This window comes from Staurois parvus, unplaced genomic scaffold (assembly GCF_062004578.1).
Source record: "Staurois parvus isolate SC_StPar_1 unplaced genomic scaffold, SC_StPar_1.0 ptg001079l, whole genome shotgun sequence".
In the NCBI taxonomy this organism is placed as follows: Eukaryota; Metazoa; Chordata; class Amphibia; order Anura; family Ranidae; genus Staurois; species Staurois parvus.
This window is the reverse complement of record NW_028318875.1, coordinates 229,140-252,182: the sequence shown is the minus strand read 5'-3', so window position 1 is coordinate 252,182 and position 23,043 is coordinate 229,140. Positions and strand designations below refer to the sequence as shown.

The window sequence follows — 23,043 nt, the reverse complement described above, 5'->3', positions numbered from 1 at the left end:
CTCTCACTCGGAACTTCCTATTTATACTCTGACATCACTTCCTGTCTTTGAGGTTAAGGAAGTATTTAAGGTCTCCACCATGTGGCGGATTTCATTTCTGCAGCATATGTGTCGCTTACGTCCTTTTACTACTTGTATTTTTAACCAACATCGTATCAAAATTATAACCACATTGGGTGGAAAATATTTTACATTTCCCAAAATTTTAAAATTCTGAAGCATGTGGTCTATTGAAATAACAAGTTTGCTAAACGAATGGAACATGTAGCTTTTGTTTTTAGGAAATTTTGGTAAATTTGGCAAAATCCTAGTTTTAATATCTCTTCTGTTACTTTTGTAAATCAACCTTGTTAATGAAAAAAATTGAAGGCAAAAATCTCTATAAAGGAAGAGTCTATACGTATCTGGAAAGGCACTCCCGCCTGGAATCTTCTCTTTGCTTTAGAGCGATGCCACCTGATGGATCTTCACATCTGATATTCTTCTGGGTGTGTTAGGTGTCTCTGTCCCTCCTGCCTGCCCATGGGTCACTATCAGACCATAGACGCCAACAAGATGCTCCCGGCTTGTCCAGTGCCTGCCAGGGTTTCTGTGTTGTTTCTGCAACACGGAATCCAACTGGAGCTCATCCACCAAGCCCAGCCTACAGTTGTCATCCTAAGAGCGTCCATCAAGTGAGACAGAATTCAGTCATTATTCTCTAGCTGCACCCTGAGTAATGCACTCCTGAACCCTGCGCTTTGTGCATAATGCACTCCTGAATCCTTCACCCTGCATGAAAATGCACAACTGAATCCTGAACCCTTTACGAAATGCAGTCCAGAACCCTGCGCTCTGTGCGTAATGCACTCCTCAACCCTGCACTTTGTGCATAATGCACTCCTGAACCCTGCACTTTGTGCATAATGCACTCCTGAACCCTGCACTTTCTGCATAACGCACTCCTGAACCCTGCACTTTCTGCATAATACACTCCTGAACCCTGCGCTCTGTGCGTAATGCACTCCTGAACCCTGCACTTTCTGCATAATGCACTCCTGAACCCTGCACTTTCTGCATAGTGCACTCCTGAACCCTGCGCTCTGTGCGTAATGCACTCCTGAACCCTGCACTTTGTGCATAATGCACTGCTGAACCGTGCACTTTCTGCATAATGCACTCCTGAACCCTGCACTTTCTGCATAATACACTCCTGAACCCTGCACTTTCTGCATAATACACTCCTGAACCCTGCACTTTCTGCATAACGCACTCCTGAACCCTGCACTTTCTGCATAATACACTCCTGAACCCTGCGCTCTGTGCGTAATGCACTCCTGAACCCTGCACTTTCTGCATAATGCACTCCTGAACCCTGCACTTTCTGCATAGTGCACTCCTGAACCCTGCGCTCTGTGCGTAATGCACTCCTGAACCCTGCACTTTCTGCATAATGCACTCCTGAACCCTGCACTTTCTGCATAGTGCACTCCTGAACCCTGCGCTCTGTGCGTAATGCACTCCTGAACCCTGCACTTTGTGCATAATGCACTGCTGAACCGTGCACTTTGTGCATAATGCACTCCTGAACCCTGCGACCTGTGTGTAATGCGCTCCTGAACCCTGTACTTTGTGCATAATGCACTTCTTTAACCCGCGCTCTGTGCGTAATGCACTCCTGAACCCTGCACCCTGCATGAAAATGCACAACTGAACCTTTTACAAAATGCAGTCCAGAACCCTACGCTCTCTGCACAATGCACTCCTGAACCCTGTATGAAAATGCACAACTGAACCCTGAACCCATTACAAAAAGCAGTCCGGAACCCTACTCTCTGTGCGTAATGCACTCCTGAACCATGCAACCTGCATGAAAATGCACAACTGAACCCTTTACGAAATGCAATCCTGAACCCTGCTCTGTGTGTAACGCACTCAAGGCCGTGGATAAGATGGTACCACCACTCCTGTACGGGGCCCAGGCCAGCAGGGGGGCCCAGGCAGCTGGGGGAATCGGATGTGGGCTGGGGGGGTGATCAGCACAGTGGGGGGTGCCATTACTGGAAACGATCTCCTGTATTGCTCTCTCTGCAGCAGCTGAAAGCTGGCTTCTTCTCATCTTTCTCCCACTGGCTTTCAGCTGTTGCAGAGAGAACCATACAGGGGATCGGTTCCAGTAATTGCCCCCCCTCCCCGCCACACCCATCACCCTCCCTGTGCATCATACAATTCCCCCTGCTGCACAGGTTCCCGTGTGCCCCCACCCCCACAGTGCTGCCGCCTTTCCTCCTCTCCTTCTCACCAGCAGCTGCAAGCACACAATAGGATCCTTCAGGATGGGGAGTGAGAGAGAGTCTGGAAAATACATCATATTTACCAGACCCTTCCTTTCCTGAATGGACACAAAGAGCGATCAGTATCAATCACTGTGTTCATTAACAAACTGAAGCCTGATAAACTGTGCCTTGTTTTTCTTAGGGGGGGTGGGAAGGCCCTGTCAGATTGTTAGTGGTGTACCCTAAGGTTCAGTGTTATTAGCGGTGTACCCCAAGGTTTGGTGTTATTTGTGGTGTAACCAAGGTTCAGTGTTTGTGGTAGACCGCAAGGTGTGTTATTTGTGGTAGACCCTGCGGTTCAATGTTATTAGTGGTGTACCCCAAGGTTCAGTGTTGTAAGTGATGTACCCCAAGGTTTGGTGTTATTAGGGGTGTACCCTAAGGTTCAGTGTTGTAAGTGATGTACCCCAAGGTTTGGTGTTATTAGGGGTGTACCCTAAGGTTCAGTGTTGTAAGTGATGTACCCCAAGGTTTGGTGTTATTAGGGTTGTATCCCAAGGTTCAGTGTTGTATGCGGTGTACCCCAAGGTTGTGTTGTAAGTGGTGTACCCCAAGGTTTGGTGTTATTAGGGTTGTATCCCAAGGTTCAGTGTTGTATGCGGTGTACCCCAAGGTTCAGTGTTGTAAGTGGTGTACCCCAAGGTTTGGTGTTATTAGGGGTGTACCCCAAGGTTCAGTGTTGTAAGTGATGTACCCCAAGGTTTGGTGTTATTAGGAGTGTATCCCAAGGTTCAGTGTTGTATGTGGTGTACCCCAAGGTTCAATGTTATTAGTCGTGTACCCCAAGGTTCAGTGTTGTAAGTGGTGTACCCCAAGGTTCAGTGTTATTTGTGGTGGACCCCAAGGTTCAGTGTTATTTGTGGTGTAACCAAGGTTCAGTGTTTCTGGTGGACCCCAAGATGTGTTGTTATTTGTGGTGGACCCTGAGGTTCAATGTTATTAGTGGTGTACCCCAAGGTTCAGTGTTGTAAGTGATGTACCCCAAGGTTTGGTGTTATTAGGGGTGTACCCCTAGGTTCAGTGTTGTAAGTGGTGTACCCCAAGGTTTGGTGTTAGTAGGGGTGTACCCCAAGGTTCAGTGTTATTAGGGGTGTACCCCAAGGTTCAGTGTTGGTGGTGACCCCAAGCTTCGGTGTTATTAGTGGTGTACTCCAAGGTTCATTGTTATTAATGGTGTACCCAAAGGTCCAGTTTTATTTGTGGTGTACCCCAAGGTTCAGTGTTGGGACCCTTACTTTTTTTTCACTTCGTTTTTATAAAATTTTCAGAAAAATAAATAATACACAGGCAGTGTACAGAAAAGGAGTGATTAACCATAAACCAGGAAACAAACCCACCACCCGTAGCAAAAGATGGTCGAAACAGGATCAGAAAAACACCGTTCAGCCTGGATGTTGCGGTGTTAGCCCAGAATGAAGCAATTAAGAAATAGCATACATGAGCCAGAATAAATACAAAAAATAGACAAGCAGGAAATTAAAGCATTGTCAAATGAAGGTCTATGGCCGAGCAACTGGCCTGTACTCCTAATAACACATTATAATGGCCTTTACTAGTGATCTTCACAGTTCTAAACAACCATTTTTACTGAAAGAAATATATTAATTCAGTGTGTATTCTTGTGATTAGTTGTGATTGGCAACAGCTAATCACATGGTACAGGTGGGCTGCGATTAGCCCTGTCTGTACCATGTGATCATTGCCCAATCACAGCGAGCGACACAGTTGTACACAATGAATGGCATGATTTGAAGCAATCCATTGTGTACAATTGTCATGTGATTGCTGTGATTGGTCACAGTGTAAACTTGGTACCGGCAGTGGCCTGGTACAGTGATCTGTCATCGGCTGTGTCCGCTGGACACAGCGGGTAACAGATTGTGCTGGAGCATGGCACGTGGGGCCCAAGTGAGGCGTGTTCTGAGGAGGATGACGTATAATTTACACCAAGAACCAGAGTTCCCATCCAGCTGTCATTTGTCTATAGGCCAGTGGGAAGCAGTTAAAGTACAATTCCAGTGTTAGAAGATGACACCAAGCTATGCAGTGGAATATCATCCTTACAAGATGTCTCCAATACAGAAGGGGGATATGATCACCATGTATAAATACATAAGGGAATGGAGATGGACCTTTCATATGGAGTCCAGTATCTCATTTGTTGGGAACATGACGTTCTATTGAGCAATGGAGATGGACCTTTCATATGGTGTCCAGTATCTCCTCATTTGTAGGGAACATTACAATATATTGAGGAATGGAGATGGACCTTTCATATGGTGTCCAGTATCTCCTCCTCATTTGTTGGGAACATGACGTTATATTGAGGAATGGAGATGGACCTTCCATATGGTGTCCAGTATCTCCTCCTCATTTGTTGGGAACATGACGTTATATTGAGGAATGGAGATGGACCTTCCATATGGTGTCCAGTATCTCCTCCTCATTTGTTGGGAACATGACGTTATAGTGAGGAATGGAGATGGACCTTTCATATGGTGTACAGTATACCCATCTCATTTTTTGGGAACAAAATGTGTGCTTATACACACCATATTTGCACATCATGCCTTCCTCCATGCAACCTTCATGCTCTTCCTCGCCAATGTCACCTTCTTCGGGCCTTTTTCCAGGGTCTTGAGGCTTGGTCAAATTGAAAGGACAATATAATCTCCCTATGCTGGAAGAAAACTCTCAGAATGTGCAGAGCTTGAGTCAGGATGGACAGAGCAGCTCATGGCTGCAGGCCTCACCAGGAGATGCATTGACCTATGCTTTACTTTTTGTACTGCTGGAATGTGTAGTCCTACTTTGTCTCTGTGGCTTTCCGGACACTGGGACTTTGTTCTACCTTCTGCTATTCCGTCAACTGTTGCCTGTGTGGTCTTGAAGCTGCGGCCAGGACACACAGCCCTCCAAAGACCTGTGAAGAGTTGGTGAAGGAACCTGTCCGCTGGACCTCCTTCTCCATGCCTATATGCTTAGACTTCCTCTGCTGAGGCCACTGCTGGCTGGGGAGTCCCTGAATTGCTACCCTGTGCTAAAGACTTTGTCCTGTATGCTGGACCTAACCCTATTCTGCCCAGAACCTTTTGCCCTGTGTTCTGGACTTAACCCTATTCTGCCCAGAACCCTTTGCCCCGGGTGCTGGACTTTGCCCTGCTCGGCCCAGAACCCTTTGCCCTGGGTGCTGGACTTCGCCCTGCTCTGCCCAGAACCCTTTGCCCTGGGTGCTGGACTTCGCCCTGCAATGCCCAGAACCCTTTGCCCTGGGTGGTGGACTTAACCCTACTCTGCCCTGTGGACTACCTGCCCTCTGCTCCCCATATTGCCACCCTGAGGATCATTCTTCATTGCTGTGTCTTGTGTTGTTCTGTGGACTAGTTTTCTATTGTCTAGACCCCAAGTTTCCCCAATGAACACCCGCATGTTGGGTGTGCTCTCTCTGCGCTCCTAGGTGGTCACAAAATACATAAAAAAAGTGAAACAGCTGTTCATCTACCTGTTGCCAACATACCATGCAAAAACGTAGTGTAATTATTCCAGAAAAGTGTTACATATAATAAACACATACAATAAAAGATTATATTTATGATAATAAAACAACTGTTTTCAATATTTTATCATTCATATCCAGCAGTAAGAACAAAGAGTAGATATTAGGAGGTACAACTATTTATCCTGAGGCCTATGCTCTTCAAAGAATTTAATGCATAACTGAAGCAGGGGTGCTGGAGTCTAGTCTTAAACCACTCACGCCAGATCTTCTCAAATTTTTGAGAGCTATCTCAAATTTTGAAAGTGTAGGATGGATTTCTTCTTATCTATCCAATGACATGTTGTGGGTGGTTACAGATGTAGCCAATGATGTGCTATTGTTTTTCTGGCCAAGAACAGGGTTCTAGTTACCACTAATTCTGTGATAAGGTCATCAAAGGGAAGCTCCAAAATTGGGGTCATCAAAGGGAAGCTCCAAAATGAGGGTTATCAAAGGGAAGCTCCAAAACTAAGGTCATCAAAGGGAAGCACCAAAATTAAGGTCATCAAAGGGAAGCACCAAAATTAGGCTCATCAAAGAGAAGCTCCAAAATTAGGGTCATCAAAGGGAAGCTCCAAAATTAGGGTCATCAAAGGGAAGCTCCAAAATTAGGGTCATCAAAGAGAAGCTCCAAAATTAGGGTCATCAAAGAGAAGCTCCAAAATTAGGGTCATCAAAGAGAAGCTCCAAAATTAGGGTCATCAAAGAAAAGCTCCAAAATTAAGGCCTCAAAGGGAAGCTCCAAAATTAGGGTCATCAAAGAAAAGCTCCAAAATTAAGGTCATCAAAAGATGCTACAAAATTAGGGTCATTCAGGAGAAGCTCCAAAATTAGGGTCATCAAAGAAAAGCTCCAAAATTAAGGCCATCAAAAGGAAGCTCCAAAATTAGGGTCATCAAAGGGAAGCTCCAAAATTAGGGTCATCAAATGGAAGCTCCAAAATTAGGGTCATCAAAAGGAAGCTCCAAAATTAGGGTCATCAAAGGGAAGCTCCAAAATTAGGGTCATCAAAAGGAAGCTCCAAAATTAGGGTCATCAAAAGGAAGCTCCAAAATTAGGGTCATCAAAAGGAAGCTCCAAAATTAGGGTCATTAGGGAGAAGTGCCAAAATTAGGGTCATAAAAGGAAAGCTCCAAAATTAAGGTAATCAAAGGGAAGCTCCAACATTAGAGTAATCAAAGAGAAGCTCCAAAATTAAGTTAATTAAAGAAAAGCTCCAAAATTAAGATAACTAAAGAAAAGCTCCAAAATTAGGGTAAGCAAAGCGAAGCTCTAAAATTTCTAGGATACCCATCTTTGGCTCAGGAGAACAATGATGATGAAATAACAATCACATCACGATGCTGGGCTTGTTTTCAGGAACTCCAACTATTGAATAAGATCCCCTGTCCCAAGGTATACCTAGGACACAACAGGGATATATTCTCTAAGGGAAGCTCCAAAATTAAGGTAATGAAAGTGAAGCTCCAAAAAATGCACTTTACATTGGTGGTTAGTAGAAAGAATGCAACCCTTGCTAGAGCTTCCATTTGATGACACTCATCAAAGGGAAGCTCTAGCAAGGGTTGCATTCTTTCTACTAACCACCAATGTAAAGTGCATTTTTTTCCATTGACCCCTGATGAATTTATTTCAGTCAGGGTTCCTCAAGATCTGAAAATTATGTTAAGGGTTCCTAGAGTAGTCACCTATAACAACCATTTTCAACCACGGTTCTGTGGATCCCTAGGGTTCTTCCAGAGGTTGCTAGGCATTCCTTAAGCTGTGGTTAATTGACATCCCATTTGATGGTGCCGCTATAGTTCCAGGGCCAACAGCACTTGGCAAAATCAGCAAGGGTTGTATTCTACTAACCACCAATGTAAAGAGCATTTTTCCATTTACCCCCAATGAATTGATTTTAGTCAGGGTTCCCCAAGATCTGAAAACTTTAGGGTTTCCTAGAGTAGTCACTTCTGTATAGTAGATATATGCCCTATAATAGCCATGCTCAACCAGGGTTCTGTGGATCCCTAGGATTCTTCCAGAGGTTGCTAGGGGTTCCTTGGCCTGTGGATGATTGACATCCTATTTGATGGCACCACCATAGTTCCAGGGCCAATGGCACTTAGCAAAACCAGCAAGGGTTGCATTCTTTCTACTGACCACTAATGTAAAGGGCATTTTGTCCATTGATCCCAATGAATTCTTTTGAGGCAAGTTTCCCCAAGATCTGAAAAATATTTTATGGGTTCCTCTATTGAAAAAAAAGATTAAAAAAGGCTTCCTCTATATAATTAGAGGCATTCTGTGAGGCAGTTGGCGTGGCCAAAATGCCATCATTTAGTTGGTTGGCCACACACTGCTTAGCTCTTATCACTATGATTTAATAGTCAATAAGTTTACTGCATACAACATCTCCATCTGAAAACCAACCTTCCTTGATGCGACACGAGAACCAGCCTTCCTTGATGCAACCTGAGAACCAGCCTTCCTTGATGCGTTTCACCAAACCTGGCTTGCTCACAAGGATAGGGGAGATCTATCTACTCCTGGCTTGCTCAAAAGGACAGAGGAAGTCTATCCCCTATCCTTGTGAGCAAGCCAGTAGATAGACTTCCCCTATCATTGTGAGCAAGCCAGGTTTGGTGAAACACATCAAGGAAGGCTGGTTCTCGGGTCGCATCAAGGAAGGTTGGTTCTCGGGTAGAGACATTGCTGTATGCAGTCAACTTACTGGCAATTAAATACATTAAGAGGTGCTAGGTGGTGTGTGGCTGATATTTTTTCATATTTTGGAGTGGAGAATGGAGATAGACTATAATGACCAACACCCAGATTGTCCATGTATAGGAGAGGCCAGGCTTAAGCAGAGCTAGGAATCTGATCATTTTTGTTGGTATTCTAGAAACACGGCTTGGCTCCTCCCAAGACTGGGCTGTTTGTATTCATGCTGATCCTCTTGTTTAGAGGGACAGGGGACATAGAAAAGATGGAGGGGGGTTTCTCTATGTTAGATGTGATGTGAAAGTGAGGAAGAAAGATGACCTTGTGGTTGTAGGTGGTGATGGTGCGGAGAAGGAATTACAGGAGGAATGATAGATGGGTCTATGGACTGATGGACTTATCATTGGAGTATACTACAGACGTCCTGAGGTCTATGAGAAGGGTGAGAGTCGTCTGCTTCAAAAACAACAAAACAAAAACATTCAGAGGTCCCGAGGTCCACTACAGACGTTCTGAGGTCTATAAGAAGGGGGAGAGTTGTCTCCTTCAAAAACTACAAAACACTCAGACGTCCTGAGCTCTATGAGACATCCAGAGGTCTACTACAGATGTCCTAAGGTCTATGAGAAGGGGGAGAATTGTCTCCAAAACTACAAAACAAAAACAGTCAGACGTCCTGAGGTCTATGAGACATCCTGAGTTCTATGAGAAGGGGGAGAGTCGTCTCCATCAAAAAACTACAAAACAAAAACACTCAGACGTCCTGAGATCTATGAGATATCCTGAGGTCTACTACAGATGTCCTGAGGTCTATGAAAAGGGGGAAGAGTTGTCTCCTCCAAAAAACTACAAAACAAAAAACACTCAGATGTCCTGAGGTCTAGGAGACGTCCTAAGGTCTACTAGAAGGGGAAGTTGTCTTCTTCAAAAACTACAAAACAAAAACACTCAGACGTTCTGAGATCTGAGATGTCCTGAGGTCTACTACAGATGTCCTGAGGTCTATGAGAAGGGGGAGAGTAGTCTCCTCCAAAAACTACAAAACAAAAACACTCAGACGTCCTGAGATCTATGAGACGTCCTGAGGTCTATGAGAAGGGGGAGAGTCGTCTCCTTCAAAAAAACACTCAGGCATCCTGTGGTCTATGAGGCATCCTGTGGTCTATGAGACGTCCTGAGGTCTATGAGACGTCCTGAGGTCTACGATAGATGACCTGAGGTCTATGAGAAGGGGGAGAGTCGTCTCCTTCAAAAACACTCAGACGTCCTGAGGTCTATGAGACATCCTGAGGTCTACACTACAGACATCCTGAGGTCTATGAGACATCCTGAGGTCTACACTACAGACGTCCTGAGGTCTACACTACAGACGTTCTGAGGTCTATGAGACATCCTGAGGTCTACACTACAGACGTCCTGAGGTCTATGAGAAGGGAGAGAGTCGTCTCCTTCAAAAACTACAAAACAAAAACACTCAGACAAAAAAATACAATAAAAAAAACTTTAATAGTAATCTGAAGGCACCCTTTTATCGATCACAAGGAATTATTGGGAATGGTGCAGGTAGGGATAAAGCTGAGCTACAACATAATCAAACACAAGTACTGTATGTGCCATGGGGGGTGCAGGATCATACTAAAAAGTCCATAGATCCAAACATATCCGTGGCATCGCCTCAATGGGACTGAAGTCAACTCTGCCATATTTAAAGGAAAAAGCAGAGGGCGCCAACTAAGTTGCTGTTTCCTTTACCCTTTTATCCATCAACGTACAAAGAATGAAATGGGCTGAAATGTATATTTTTGTTTCGCTCTCCACACAAATGCTATTTTTTAACTCTTTTCCTATACACTGCACTTGGTTGGCGCTCTCTGCTATTTCCTTTACCCTTTTATCAATCAACATACAAAGAATGAAAGGGGCTGAAATGTATATTTTTTGTTTCGCTCTCCAAGCAAGTGCAGCTGCCTGTGTAGACTCATAGCACGGCTGCTGTCGTGTAGTCTGATCTCCCCTACTCTTCATCCGCAAGCAGCCTCTAGTGGAAATCGGACTACACTGCCATAGAGACTAACCCAGCCAGGACATTCCCCTCCCCCCCTTCAGACAGAACTTTGTGAACTCTGATGTCCTCACAGTGCGAAGATTAGAGGACAGCACTCAGGGAACTATCGCGCCTTCAGGGTTCTGTGGGTCTTCTGATGTCTGATGACATACGATTTAAATGGAAAACATTTCCCGCACTCAGTGCAGGAATACGGCTTCTCCCCCAGGTGGGTTCTGCAATGTCTGTCATGTAGCAATTTCTGTGAAAAGCGTTGCCCGCACTCAAAGCAAGAATACGGCTTGTCGTCTGTGTGATCTTTCTGGTGTTTGGTAAGATGGCACTTCTGTGCAAAACTTTTCCCGCACTCGGGACAGGTGTATGGCTTCTCCCCGGTGTGAATTCTTTGGTGCCTACCAAGGTGCGACTTGCTGACAAAACATTTCCCGCACTCAGAGCAGGGGAATGGCTTCTCCCCCGTGTGCATGCTCAGGTGTCTGTAAAGATGGGCCTTCTGTGAGAAACCTTTCCTGCACTCAGAGCAGGAATATGGCTTCTCCCCCGTGTGAGTTTTCTTATGACTTTTCAACTGGTATAGCTCTGTAAAACGTTTCCCGCACTCAGGGCAGGAAAACGGCTTCTCTCCCGTGTGAATTTTCTGATGAGTGTAGAGATGGGCCTTCTCTTTAAAACATTTCCCGCACTCGGAGCAGGAATACTGCCTCACCTCCGAGTGAGACCTTAGGTGTACGACTAGGTCATACCTCACTGCATAACATTTCCCACACTCAGGGCAGGAAAACGGCTTCTCCCCCGAGTGACACCTTTGATGTCTGACAAGTTTTGATTTTTGTGCAAAACATTTCCCGCACTCGGGGCAGGAAAACGGCTTCTCCCCCGTGTGAGACCTCTGATGTGAGCCAAGTTCAGATTTCGTTACAAAACATTTCCCACACTCCGGGCAGGAAAAAGGCTTTTCCCCCGTGTGGGATCTCTGATGTCTGGCAAGTTTTGAAGACTGTGAATAAGATTTCCCGCACTGAGAGCAGGAGTACGGCTTCTCCCCGGTGTGAGATCTCTGATGTCTGACAACTAGCGACCTCGTGGTAAAACATTTCCCGCACTCGGGACAGGCGTGCGGCTTCTCTGCCGTGTGAGATGTCTGATGGGCGTAGAGACTCGGATCAAAGAGAAAACTTTCCGCACATTCAGGATCGGAAAAGGTTTTCTCCTGCTGAAATTCGGTGCCAACCCTCACAGTACGAAATTGCTCAGAGTCGGAGGGATCCCACGGTCCACCAAAGTCTCCGGTGATGTCCTCATCTTCAATTTTACAATCTGGAAGTAAAGTGGAACGATCCTTTGAGAGTTTCTCGATGACGTGTCCTGGAAAAAATATTTAAATATATTATCACTAAACCAGTTCGCCTAATCCTGGATAAAGGTAGATTCAGGTAAGCAGATGTTCTCTGTGGGTCCAGCTCAGTAAAACTGCTCAGTGTCTTTGGACCTTCCCCCAGATCACTTCCATGGTAATCCGGCATTGTCACAAATTGGGGGAACCCATAGCAACGGACAGTTGTGTGCTGTTCTCATACAGGCCTAGGTGGTGGGTCAGAGGACCCCTGCTACTGAGGACAATTAAAGTTCAGTTTGGGAGAACCACCCCACAAGTGATCAAAGATGTCTCTGTGGATGAAACGCGTAGGAAGGCCCTACAGCAGTGACGTCATCACGCCCTCCAAGTTGTAGCGTGGTGCTTGTGTGCTTACCTTTGCCTATATTTGTGAGTACCAAGTGGCCTAACAGTATTACACCATGGAATTCTCTATTCTACACTCCACCAGTGATGTCATCACGCCTTCCAAGTTGTAGCATGTTGTTTGTGTGCTTACCTTTGAATACCTCCTACAGGTGGAGAACAGGAGCTGAAGCCATCTTTTATCCATCTCATTCACATTTATGCAACAGGGAGTTGGTGTCTGTGTGCAGACAGCCGCCATTTTGTTGAGACCCCCCACATGTCCTCCATCAAGGCCCACCAAAAACAGGGCAGTTTAAAGGCCTACCTCCAAGGCCACAGCCCTCTACATACTCATCTCCACCTTTAAACCTGCACGTATGTTGTGCCAAAGACAAGGTCCGCCTTGTGCACGCACATACCGTACCCATGGTCACATCTACCATCCAAGCCAGTGGACAGTCTGGTGCAAGACAGACATAATCGGCTTGTCAGGCTCCAGTAGACAACAAAATGGCGGCCATCTGCACAGAGACAACTCTACAATTAAGCACCAAGAAGGGCGAAACGCAAAAGGGAGTTGATGTCTATGTGCAGACGGCTGCCATTTTTTTGAGTCACCTACATGTCCTCCATCAGTGCCCGCCTAATACAAGGCCTAACTCCCAGGCCGCACATAGTCCACAGCCTTCTAAGTACCCATCACCACCTTTACACCTACGGTACGGTGTGCCTATGACAAGGTGTGCCATGTGCACACGCTCACCATACCAGTGGTCATGTCTATCAGCACGGTTCCGCTGGCTGGGGGCACTCACTGCATCAATCTTGATGGAGTCATCACGTTTGATGCAGTGAGTGCCCTCAGCCAACGGAACCGTGCTGATAGACAAGACCACTGGTATGTATTTTCAGCATAGGTTTTCACTTCCTTGCCCACCACCATTTCCTAGCCCGACCATGCAGTTGGGTCCCCCAGAATCCCTCTTCTTCATATAGATCTTCTTCACCTCATGAGATGTACAGTCTACCACGGGCTTAACCAGGTATTACCCCACTTCACAGCAGCAAGGTTACTAAGGATCTTCTTCAGACATAGGAAGCAGCCAGAAGCTCAATCCAAGTCAATTTTATCTGAAAAGGTCCCTCTAAAAGTCCATGAAATCTTCAACTTTTCTATCAATCATTCAACGGTTCTGTTCTAGAGGGTGGTGTGCCTTTGTGTGTCCACCCCGTGGGGTTGCAAAGAATAATGGTGCTTACCTCTAGGTCATATCTTTCTCACCTGGCTCCTATCCTCCCAGCAGCCAAGGCAGGTCTCCTCCTAGCTAAGCTGCCCCTGACCAACAAACAGAGCAGAGATAAGAGGAGAATATATTATGGTCACCTGTGATGATCTCTGTAAGAGTGTCCTCCTCTATGAATGTCCTCCTCATTCCATCCTGCTCCATATCATCCCCAGGGGTTGCAAATAATAATGAGGCTTACCTCTAGGTCATATCTTTCTCACCTGGCTCCTATCGTCCCATCAGCCAAGGCAGGTCTCCCCCTAGGTAAGCTTCACATAGAGTATTTATAGGATACTGGCAGGAGGAAATGAACTCATTCTCCGTCCTGGAAGTATATCTCCTAAAGGGGCAACAGAGTGTCCCTGGCCAACAAACAGAGCAGAGATAAGAGGAGAATACATTCTGGTCACCTGTGCTGATCTCTGTAGGAGTGTCCTACTCTATGAATGTTCTCCTCATTCCATCCTGCTCCATATCATCCCTCACATACGTCTCTTCTACTTCATCCTCAAATTTTCTATTAATCATTCAACAGTTCTGTTCTAGATGGTGGTGTACCTTGGTGTGACCACCCCAGGGGTTGCAAAGAATAATGGTGCTTACCTCTAGGTCAGATCTTCCTCACCTGGCTCCTATCATCCCATCAGCCAAGGCAGGTCTCCCTCTAGCTAAGCTTCACCTAGAGTATTTATAGGATACTGGCAGGAGGAAATGAACTCATTCTCCGTCCTGGAAGTATATCTCCTAAAGGGGCAACAGAGTGCCCCCGGCCAACAAACAGAGAATATATTCTGGTCACCTGTGCTGATCTCTGTAGGGGTGTCCTCCTCTATGAATGTCCTCCTCATTCCAGCCTCCTCCGTATATTGCTGATCATCCCTCACATACGTCTCTTCTACTTCACCCTCAACTTTCATGTTCATCAGATCTTCACCCTAAACCAACAGAATGGCAGAAAATAACATCTGTAACATAGAAGGATTTATGATGTGAGATCACATAGAACATCTCATCTTGTAGAGTCCACACATCGTCTCCACATGTCAGAGTGTTCCATCACTTTATGTTCCCGACCCTCAACTCCACCAACCTGATGATGGTGAGGGATGGTGTGATCTTCCTGTGTGGAATCCCGAGACTCCCGAGGATGGGGACATCTCTCAGTTGGCTCCTTCATAGCATCCTTATAGAAATCAGTGTGTCCTTCTGAAAACTCCATCACACCATACTCATCATCCTCGTCTTTAAACTCTTCTTTGATAATGATTTTAAAATCCGCGAGGTTTCCATTCTAAATATAATAATGAGATTGTAACAAACATGCTGTGTATAAATCATAACTACCAGTGATTGTGCCTCATCTACCTGATGATGGTGAGGGATGGTGTGACCTTCCTGTGTGGAATCCCGGGAATACGGAGGACGGGGACATCCCTCTGGTGGGTTCCCATGACTGGATCCACCTACCTGATGATGGTGAGGGATGGTGTGACCTTCCTGTGTGGAATCCCGGGAATACAGAGGACAGGGACATCTCTCTGGTGGGTTCCCATGACTGGATCCATCTACCTGATGATGGTGAGGGATGGTGTGACCTCCCTGTGTGGAATCCCGGGAATACAGAGGATGGGGACATCTCTCTGGTGGGTTCCCATTACTGGATCCACCTACCTGATGATGGTGCGGGATGATGCGACCTTCCAGTGTGGAATCCCGGGAATACAGAGGACGGGGACATTTCTCTGGTGGGTTCCCATGACTGGATCCATCTGTAGGAAACACACACACTGACTGAATCCATTGTTTCTATGTGTTTATCAGATGATGGGGGATCTAGGTGGACCCTCCGTACTGCTCTCTCCTTTCCAATAAAGTCTCCTCTTACCCGGTGATGTGAGGGGCGGCTGATTGTCCATCATGACGTCCTTGTAGAGGTCCTTGTGTCCTTCTAAATACTCCCACTCCTCCATGGAGAAATAGACAGTGACACCCTGACACCTTATAGGAACCTGACACACACAATGATACAGTCACCATCCAGACACATCCCTTGTCTGTTACTGGAGAATGTCCCAGAATTCCCGGCACCGCTCACCTCTCCTGTTCAGTGGTGACTTTTGGAACCTTCATGTTCCCTTAGGAGTCAGGGAGTGAGGTGAAGGTAGCGCGATGTTTAGCTCTTCACCAGATTCCGAAGAAGGGATACTCTGTATGGAAACACCAACAATAAGATCATAGTTCTTTTAAGGGTTCCTCCTTGTTATAGAGCTTGAGAAAGACTTTTGTAGACCACAGGTCCCAACATTGGCCCGAGGAGTCCATCTAGAAGTAGTGGAACAAGAAGGCAGAGCACCTTTTCTAGGATATATCCATTAGGACAAAGATAGTCACTCTTCCTGACCAAAGATGATGGTGAAAGATGGACACAGACAGCTTGGACAACTTCAAGGCCATGGAGAGAAATCTCCTACTAGTGCATGGTGTCAAGGATCCAACCCACACGCCCACGCCCACAGCGACTAGCTAACAGAGGCGTGCACATCCAGCCGTGACTTGGGGTAAAGAGGGAATGAGGGGGACTTACTTTGGATATATATAAGACTGGCCGTGATATACTTTCACAGCCCGCACTGCCTGTGGCCACCACTAGATGGAGACTCCAATCCAGCTGGCTGACCACACACACAGGCAGATACAAGCTAGGACCCCGGTGTTAATCACTCTTCCACTGTTCACACCCCCCCCACACCAGACACCCCACAAACGGTAGCTTGCCACCACCCAACAGTTTGTCCGCAGACTGGTCTGCTGGGCCACCACACACACACAGATCTCTGTCTGGCAGATCTGCTACCTTACAATCTGCATGCAATCTGCCAACACGCAGTGCAATTGCATACAGATTGGCAATGAACATGATCAAGCTTATAAAGACACTAACATACAATACTATCTCTCCGAGCTTAGTACCCAGAAGTCACTTATTAATTTTATGATTTAATATCCCGAAAGTGGGCGGAGCATAAATATGTACAAAGAAGAAACAATTACAGAAAATGCAAAAAGACACACAATTGACTATTGACTATAAAATAAAAGGGAATAAAAACAGAAATAAAACTTTTACCAAGAGTTATCCTGCGACTGGAGCAAGTCAGAGAAAGTCAGCGATTCAGTCAAATAGAACCGGCTCCGTACAAATCACACGGTCCTCAATTTATTGAAATATAGACGTAGGCTAGACATTAGTCCTTGGCCAATCAACCCTGGGGGGTGTTCCTGTACAGCCCACAGGATGTTCTGGGTACTGAAGTGCCCAAAGTCAATTGGACCAGGAACAGTTTGAATCACCAAGTCAGGGGTAGAATTTCCGACACCAGCGCATCAGTCCGATCGCGAACGTACCATTCGCTGTTCAGCTGCCGCAATCAGGTGCCATATAACCGTTTTCTGAGTTTCTCTGGGATTCTACATAGGCTACAAATACAGTTTTACATGCAGATGTAGCCTACAGTGTGTCCAATCAGAAGAAAGTATTTTCATCTCTCTGCAACTATTATTTTAGCTTTTATGAGAGATGAAATATATTCCTTTGATCTGCTGATATAAGTCATAGCTCCCAGACACCTCGGAGCCACTCCTGGTCTCCTGTTGCTTCCCGAATCCGAAATGGCTGGAGCTCCTCTTTTAAACTTCAAGAAGGTGGGAAAGTCTGGCTACATAGGTGACAACATTTTATTGGCATCCAGGTGTCACCTCCAGCCTAGAAGATGCTCTGTCCTTTCAGATGCTAATTGGTGAACATATGTCTCTGACTGAATACTGAACACATCTTTAATAACATGGAACTAAGCTCGATATACAATGACATATTTCTACTGACCACATCTCAACTATTCGAATCTTACATTTATGCCACACATGGGTGCTGGATAGAAGGATGGAAAAACAATATCCACATTGAAAAGGAGAGACCACTTTTAGCAAGAAGGCATTGGTCACAGAATGATCTTCTAAAGTAGTATTCTCCAAACTGAGGCTCTTTGCATTTATCCAGGCCTTGGGGCATTATTCTCCCACTGTCAGCAACACCAACAATGATGGCACAATATTCATCCCACTGACTCCAATGATGGCACAATCTTCATGCCACTGACACCAACGATGGGGCACTATTCATCCCACTGAATCTAATGATAGGACACTATTCCTCCCACTGACACCAACGATGGCACAATATTCATGCTACTGACACCAATGATAGGGCACTATTCCTCCCACTGACACCAATGATGGAGCACTATTCCTCCCAATGACACCAATGATGGAGCACTATTCCTCCCACTGACACCAATGATGGAGCACTATTCCTCCCACTGACACCAATGATGGAGCACTATTCCTCCCAATGACACCAATGATGGGACACTATTCCTCTCACTGACACCAATGATGGGGCACTATTCATCCCACTGACATAAAAGATGGGGCACTATTCATCCCACTGATACCAATGATGGGGCACTATTCATCCCACTGACACCAATGATGGGGCACTATTCCTCCCACTGACTCCAATGATGGGGCAATATTCCTCCCACTGACACCAATGATGGGACACTATTCCTCCCACTGACACCAATTATGAGGCACTATTCCTCTCACTGACACCAATGATGGGGCACTATTCCTACCATTGACACCAAAGATGGGACACTACTACCACTGACACCAATGATGGGGCACTACTCCTACCATTGACACCAAAGATGGGACACTATTATTATACAGTGTTTATATAGTGCCAAAACGTTTGCTCAGCGCTGTACAATATAGTGGGGGGACAGTACATGAGACAATACAGTAACAAAACAATATACAAGAGGTTCGAGGGCCCTGCTCTTTTGAGCTTACAATCTACTCCTACCATTGACACCAATGTTGGGGCACTACTTCTACCACTGACACCAATGATGGGACACTATTCCTCCCACTGACACCAATGATGGGACACTATTCCTCCCACTGATACCAATGATGGGGCACTATTCCTCCCACTGACGCCAATGATGGGGCACAATTCTTCCCACGGACACCAATGATGGAGCACTATTCCTCCCACTAACACCAATGATGGGGCACTATTCCTCCCACTGACATCAATGATGGGGTACTATTCCTCCCACTGACACCAATAATAGGACACTATTCCTCCCACTGACGCCAATGATGGGGCATTATTCCTCCCACTGACACCAATGATGGGACACTATTCCTCCCACTGACATCAATGATGGGGCACGATTCTTCCAACGGACACTAATGATGGGGCACTATTCCTCCCACTGACACCAACGATGGGGCACTATTCCACTGATACCAATGATGGGGCACTATTCCTCCCACTGACACCAATGATGGGGCACTATTCCACTGATACCAATGATGGGGCACTATTCCTCCGACTGACACCAATGATGGGGCACTATTCCACTGATACCAATGATGGGGCACTATTCCTCCCACTGACACTAATGATGGGGCAGTATTCCTCCCACTGACACCAATGATGGGGCACTATTCCTCCCACTGACACCAATGATGGGGCACTATTCCTCCCACTGACACTAATGATAGGGAACTATTCCTCCCACTGACACCAATGATGGGGCACTATTCCTCCCACTGACACCAGGAAATTTTCTACTCCCTCTGGCCACAGTAAACTGTCCCCTTGTTTACAAACGTTTGGAGACCCCTGTTCTAAAGGATCAAAGAAGAGTTCCTTAGAAGACAAGGTAGTGAGTGTGGATTCTCCTCTGGTCAAGGTTGTGAAGATGGAGGAAGAGGATGGACGTGACGGTGGAGGAAGAGGACGGACGTGACGGTGGAGGAAGAGGACGGACGTGACGGTGGAGGAAGAGGACGGACGTGACGGTGGAGGAAGAGGACGGACGTGACGATGGAGGAAGAGGACGGACGTGACGATGGAGGAGGAGGACGGACGTGACGATGGAGGAAGAGGACGGACGTGACGATGGAGGAAGAGGACGGACGTGACGATGGAGGAAGAGGACGGACGTGACGATGGAGGAGGAGGACGGACGTGACGATGGAGGAGGAGGACGGACGTGACGATGGAGGAAGAGGACGGACGTGACGATGGAGGAAGAGGACGGACGTGACGATGGAGGAAGAGGACGGACGTGACGATGGAGGAAGAGGACGGACGTGACGATGGAGGAAGAGGACGGACGTGACGGTGGAATTAGAGGAGGGGTGTGACGATGGAGGAAGAGTAGGGGTGTGATGATGGAGGAAGAGGAGGGGTGTGACGATGGAGGAAGAGGAGGGGTGTGAAGATGGAGGAAGAGGAGGGGCGTGACGATGGAGGAAGAGGACAGGCATAATGATGAAGAGGATGGATGTGACGATGGGGAAGAAGACGGGTATGACGATGGAGGAAGAGGCCAGACGTGACATTGGAGGAAGAGGACGGACGGGACGATGGAGGAAGAGGACGGACGGGACGATGGAGGAAGAGGACGGACGGGACGATGGAGGAAGAGGACGATGGAGGAAGAGGACGATGGAGGAAGAGGACGGACGGGACGATGGAGGAAGAGGAGGAAGAGGACGGACAGGACGATGGAGGAAGAGGATGGGTGTGACTATGGAGGAAGAGGACGGGCGTGACTATGGAGGAAGAGGACGGGCGTGACTATGGAGGAAGAGGACTATGGAGGAAGAGGACGGGCGTGACTATGGAGGAAAAGGACGGGCGTGACTATAGAAGAAGAGGGCGAACGTGACTATGGAAGAAGAGGACGGGCGTGACCAGGGGCGGACTGACAACTCATGGGGCCCCCGGGCAATAGGGGATCATGGGGCCCCTATGTCCTTGCCCAAACTCAAAAAAGCCTATGAAAAAGGTACCAGGGGCATCTCATGGGGACCCCTACTGACCCGGGCCCTCGGGCAGTGCCCGAGTTTTCAAATGGTCAGTCCGCCTCTGGGCGTGACTATGGAGGAAGAGGACGGACGTGACTATGGAGGAGACGGACGTGAAGATGGAGGAAGAGGACGGACGTGACTATGGAGGAGACGGACGTGAAGATGGAGGAAGAGGACGGATGTGTTACTGGATATAAATAGAAAATCAGATCTTATTACCTCCTCTGCTGTCACTTCCAGCAAGGTCACGTCTCTACAGCTTCCCAATTCAGCTCTCGCCCAGAACCTCCTGTCTGTACCTGATATCACTTCCTGTCTGTACCTGACATCACTTCCTGTGTCCAATTGAGACTTCCTGTCTGGGTAGAAGTGAGATCACCCCTTGTGGAGCTCAGAGGAACTGCAGCCCCGAGAACCGTCTGGTAGTGTGACCCCGGCCTTGTGCTGGGTGTGTATGGACTGCATGTCCTCATAGAGGGGTCACCTCCACTCCCACCAAGGGGGATCAAAATCGAGCTCTTTGGGATCACCTCAACTCGCCGTGTTTGGAGGAGGAGGAATGCTGCCTATGACCCCAAGAACACCATCCCTACTGTGAAACATGGTGGTTGAAACATTCTGCTTTGGGGGTGTTTTTCTGCTAAGGGGACAACTGCACTGCATCAAAGGGACGATGGACGGGGAAATGTACCATCAAATCTTGGGTGAGAACCTTCTGCCCTCAGCCAGGGCATTGAAAATGGGTCGTGAATGGGTGTTCCAGCATGACAATGACCCAAAACACACGGCCAAGGCAACAAAGGAGTGGCTCAAGAAGAAGCACATTAAGGTCCTGGTCTCCAGACCTTAATTCAATTGAAAATCTGTGGAGGGATCTGAAAGTTCGAGTTGCCAAACGTCAGCCACCAAACCTTAATGACTTGGAGAGGATCTGCCAAGAGGAGTGGGCCAAAATCCCTCCTGAGATGTGTGCAAACCTGGGGGCCAACTCCAGGAAATGTCTGACCTCTGTTATTGCCAACAAGGGATTTACCACCAAGTACTAAGTCATGTTTTGTGAAGGGGATCAAATCCTTATTTCCCTCATGAACATGCAGATCAGTCATCATTTGTTAGACATGCATTTCTGCTGAATTTGTTGTTGCTATTCTGTCTCTGTGTTACAATACGCTGAACATTTGATTTTTAGACCGATCATTTCTTTGTGAGTGGGCAAACATTCAAAGTCAGCAGGGGAGCAAATACACATTTCCTTCACTGTATATACAAATCTGCCTGACTTCACAGTTTATGGCCTCATACATTGTATGCTCATGCACATGAAAACGCTGTTCAACAGACTACAGGCGTGTGCGGTCATTTACTTGTATAGCAGGTTTTACACGTCGTTTTATACTGGGTGTCTCATATGCCTGCAAACATCTCTGTGCAGGAGGCCAAAAAGTCCAAACAAAATGTGAGCGGGATCCTCCATATGTAAACCTAAGAGAGTACCCTTCAAAATGCCGAGGTACGTTTCTCCGGCTGGCTCATACTTCCAGGTGCTGGTTGGGCTGAATGATAGGGCTACAACAAAATGGCGCCCACCCCTACGCTGTCAAGGCACCCTGTTGGTCACAACTATGTAAAAATGGCTTCAGCCTTGACTCCCCCAATGGACCCCCCCACTAATGTGGTTTACCTGATTTGGGGCTTAGCCAAAGAGCTTAGTCTCTATGATTAGGCAAGTAGGGTGAAACGCTTTGGGCAGGGGTTCCTATTGGTGGAGATTAGGCTGAAGCCATTTTTACGTAGTTGCAACCGACAGTGTACCTTGACAGTGTGGATGGTCGCCATTTTGTTGTAGTCCTACGATTGAGCTTGACGACCCTGTATTGAGCTCAACAAGCACCTGGAAGCAGTGTGAGGTTTATGGGGAGCAGGTACCAGCAGCAGTAAGCATAGGTCTACAACAAAATGGCACCTACCCCTACACTGTCAAGGCTCCCTGTTGGACGCAACTACGTAAAAATGGCTTCAGCCTTGTTTTCACCAATGGACCCCCCCCCCCCCCACTAATGTGGTTTACCTGATTTGGGGCTTAACCGAAGAGCTTGGTCTCTATGATTAGGCTGCAAATAGGGTGAAACGCTTTGGGCGGGGATTCCCATTGGTGGAGACTAGGCTGAAGCCTTTTTTAATTAGTTGCAACCGATAGTGTACCTTGACAGTGCGGCTGGACGCCATTTTGTTGTAGCCTATGATTTAGCTTGACGAGCCTGTATGGAGCTCAACAGGCACCTGGAAGCAGTGTGAGGTTTATGGGGAGCAGGTACCAGCAGCAGTATCTTCACAAAGCGCAGCCCTTCTCGCGCATGTGCAGTGGGCACCCGGCTGTGAAGCCGCAAGCTGTCACAGCTGGGCGCCCACACTGAAGATGCCGAGGAGAGAAGAAGGCTGGTGAAGGACACCGATGG

The 23,043-nt window shown here is 47.0% G+C and overlaps 2 protein-coding genes across 4 annotated transcripts in view; both read right to left on the bottom strand.

Moving 5' to 3' along the window:
• The window catches only part of LOC149440471 (uncharacterized), a 66,842-nt gene extending 51,048 nt beyond the window's left edge, over nt 1-15,794 (bottom strand). The window contains exon 1 of the mRNA XM_089658556.1: nt 15,729-15,794. The gene's annotated coding sequence lies outside the window, so the exon portion shown is untranslated. The remainder of the gene's footprint in view (nt 1-15,728) is intronic.
• On the bottom strand, nt 10,047-15,838 carry LOC149440470 (uncharacterized). Of its 3 annotated transcripts, XM_089658561.1 has the most exons (6): nt 15,729-15,838; nt 15,519-15,642; nt 15,305-15,402; nt 14,724-14,924; nt 14,433-14,568; nt 10,047-11,989 (listed from the first exon to the last, which is right to left on the bottom strand). In XM_089658561.1, the coding sequence occupies exons 2-6, from the start codon at nt 15,601-15,603 to the stop codon at nt 10,728-10,730; spliced, it is 1,782 nt and encodes a 593-aa protein (XP_089514687.1). In that variant the 5' UTR covers nt 15,604-15,642; nt 15,729-15,838; the 3' UTR covers nt 10,047-10,727. The 3 variants fall into 3 exon arrangements, with proteins under 3 accessions (XP_089514687.1, XP_089514688.1, XP_089514689.1); XM_089658562.1 differs by lacking the exons at nt 14,724-14,924; nt 15,305-15,402 and adding an exon at nt 15,101-15,300; XM_089658563.1 differs by lacking the exons at nt 14,724-14,924; nt 15,305-15,402 and adding an exon at nt 15,101-15,198.
• Nucleotides 15,839-23,043: the final 7,205 nt, after the last annotated feature.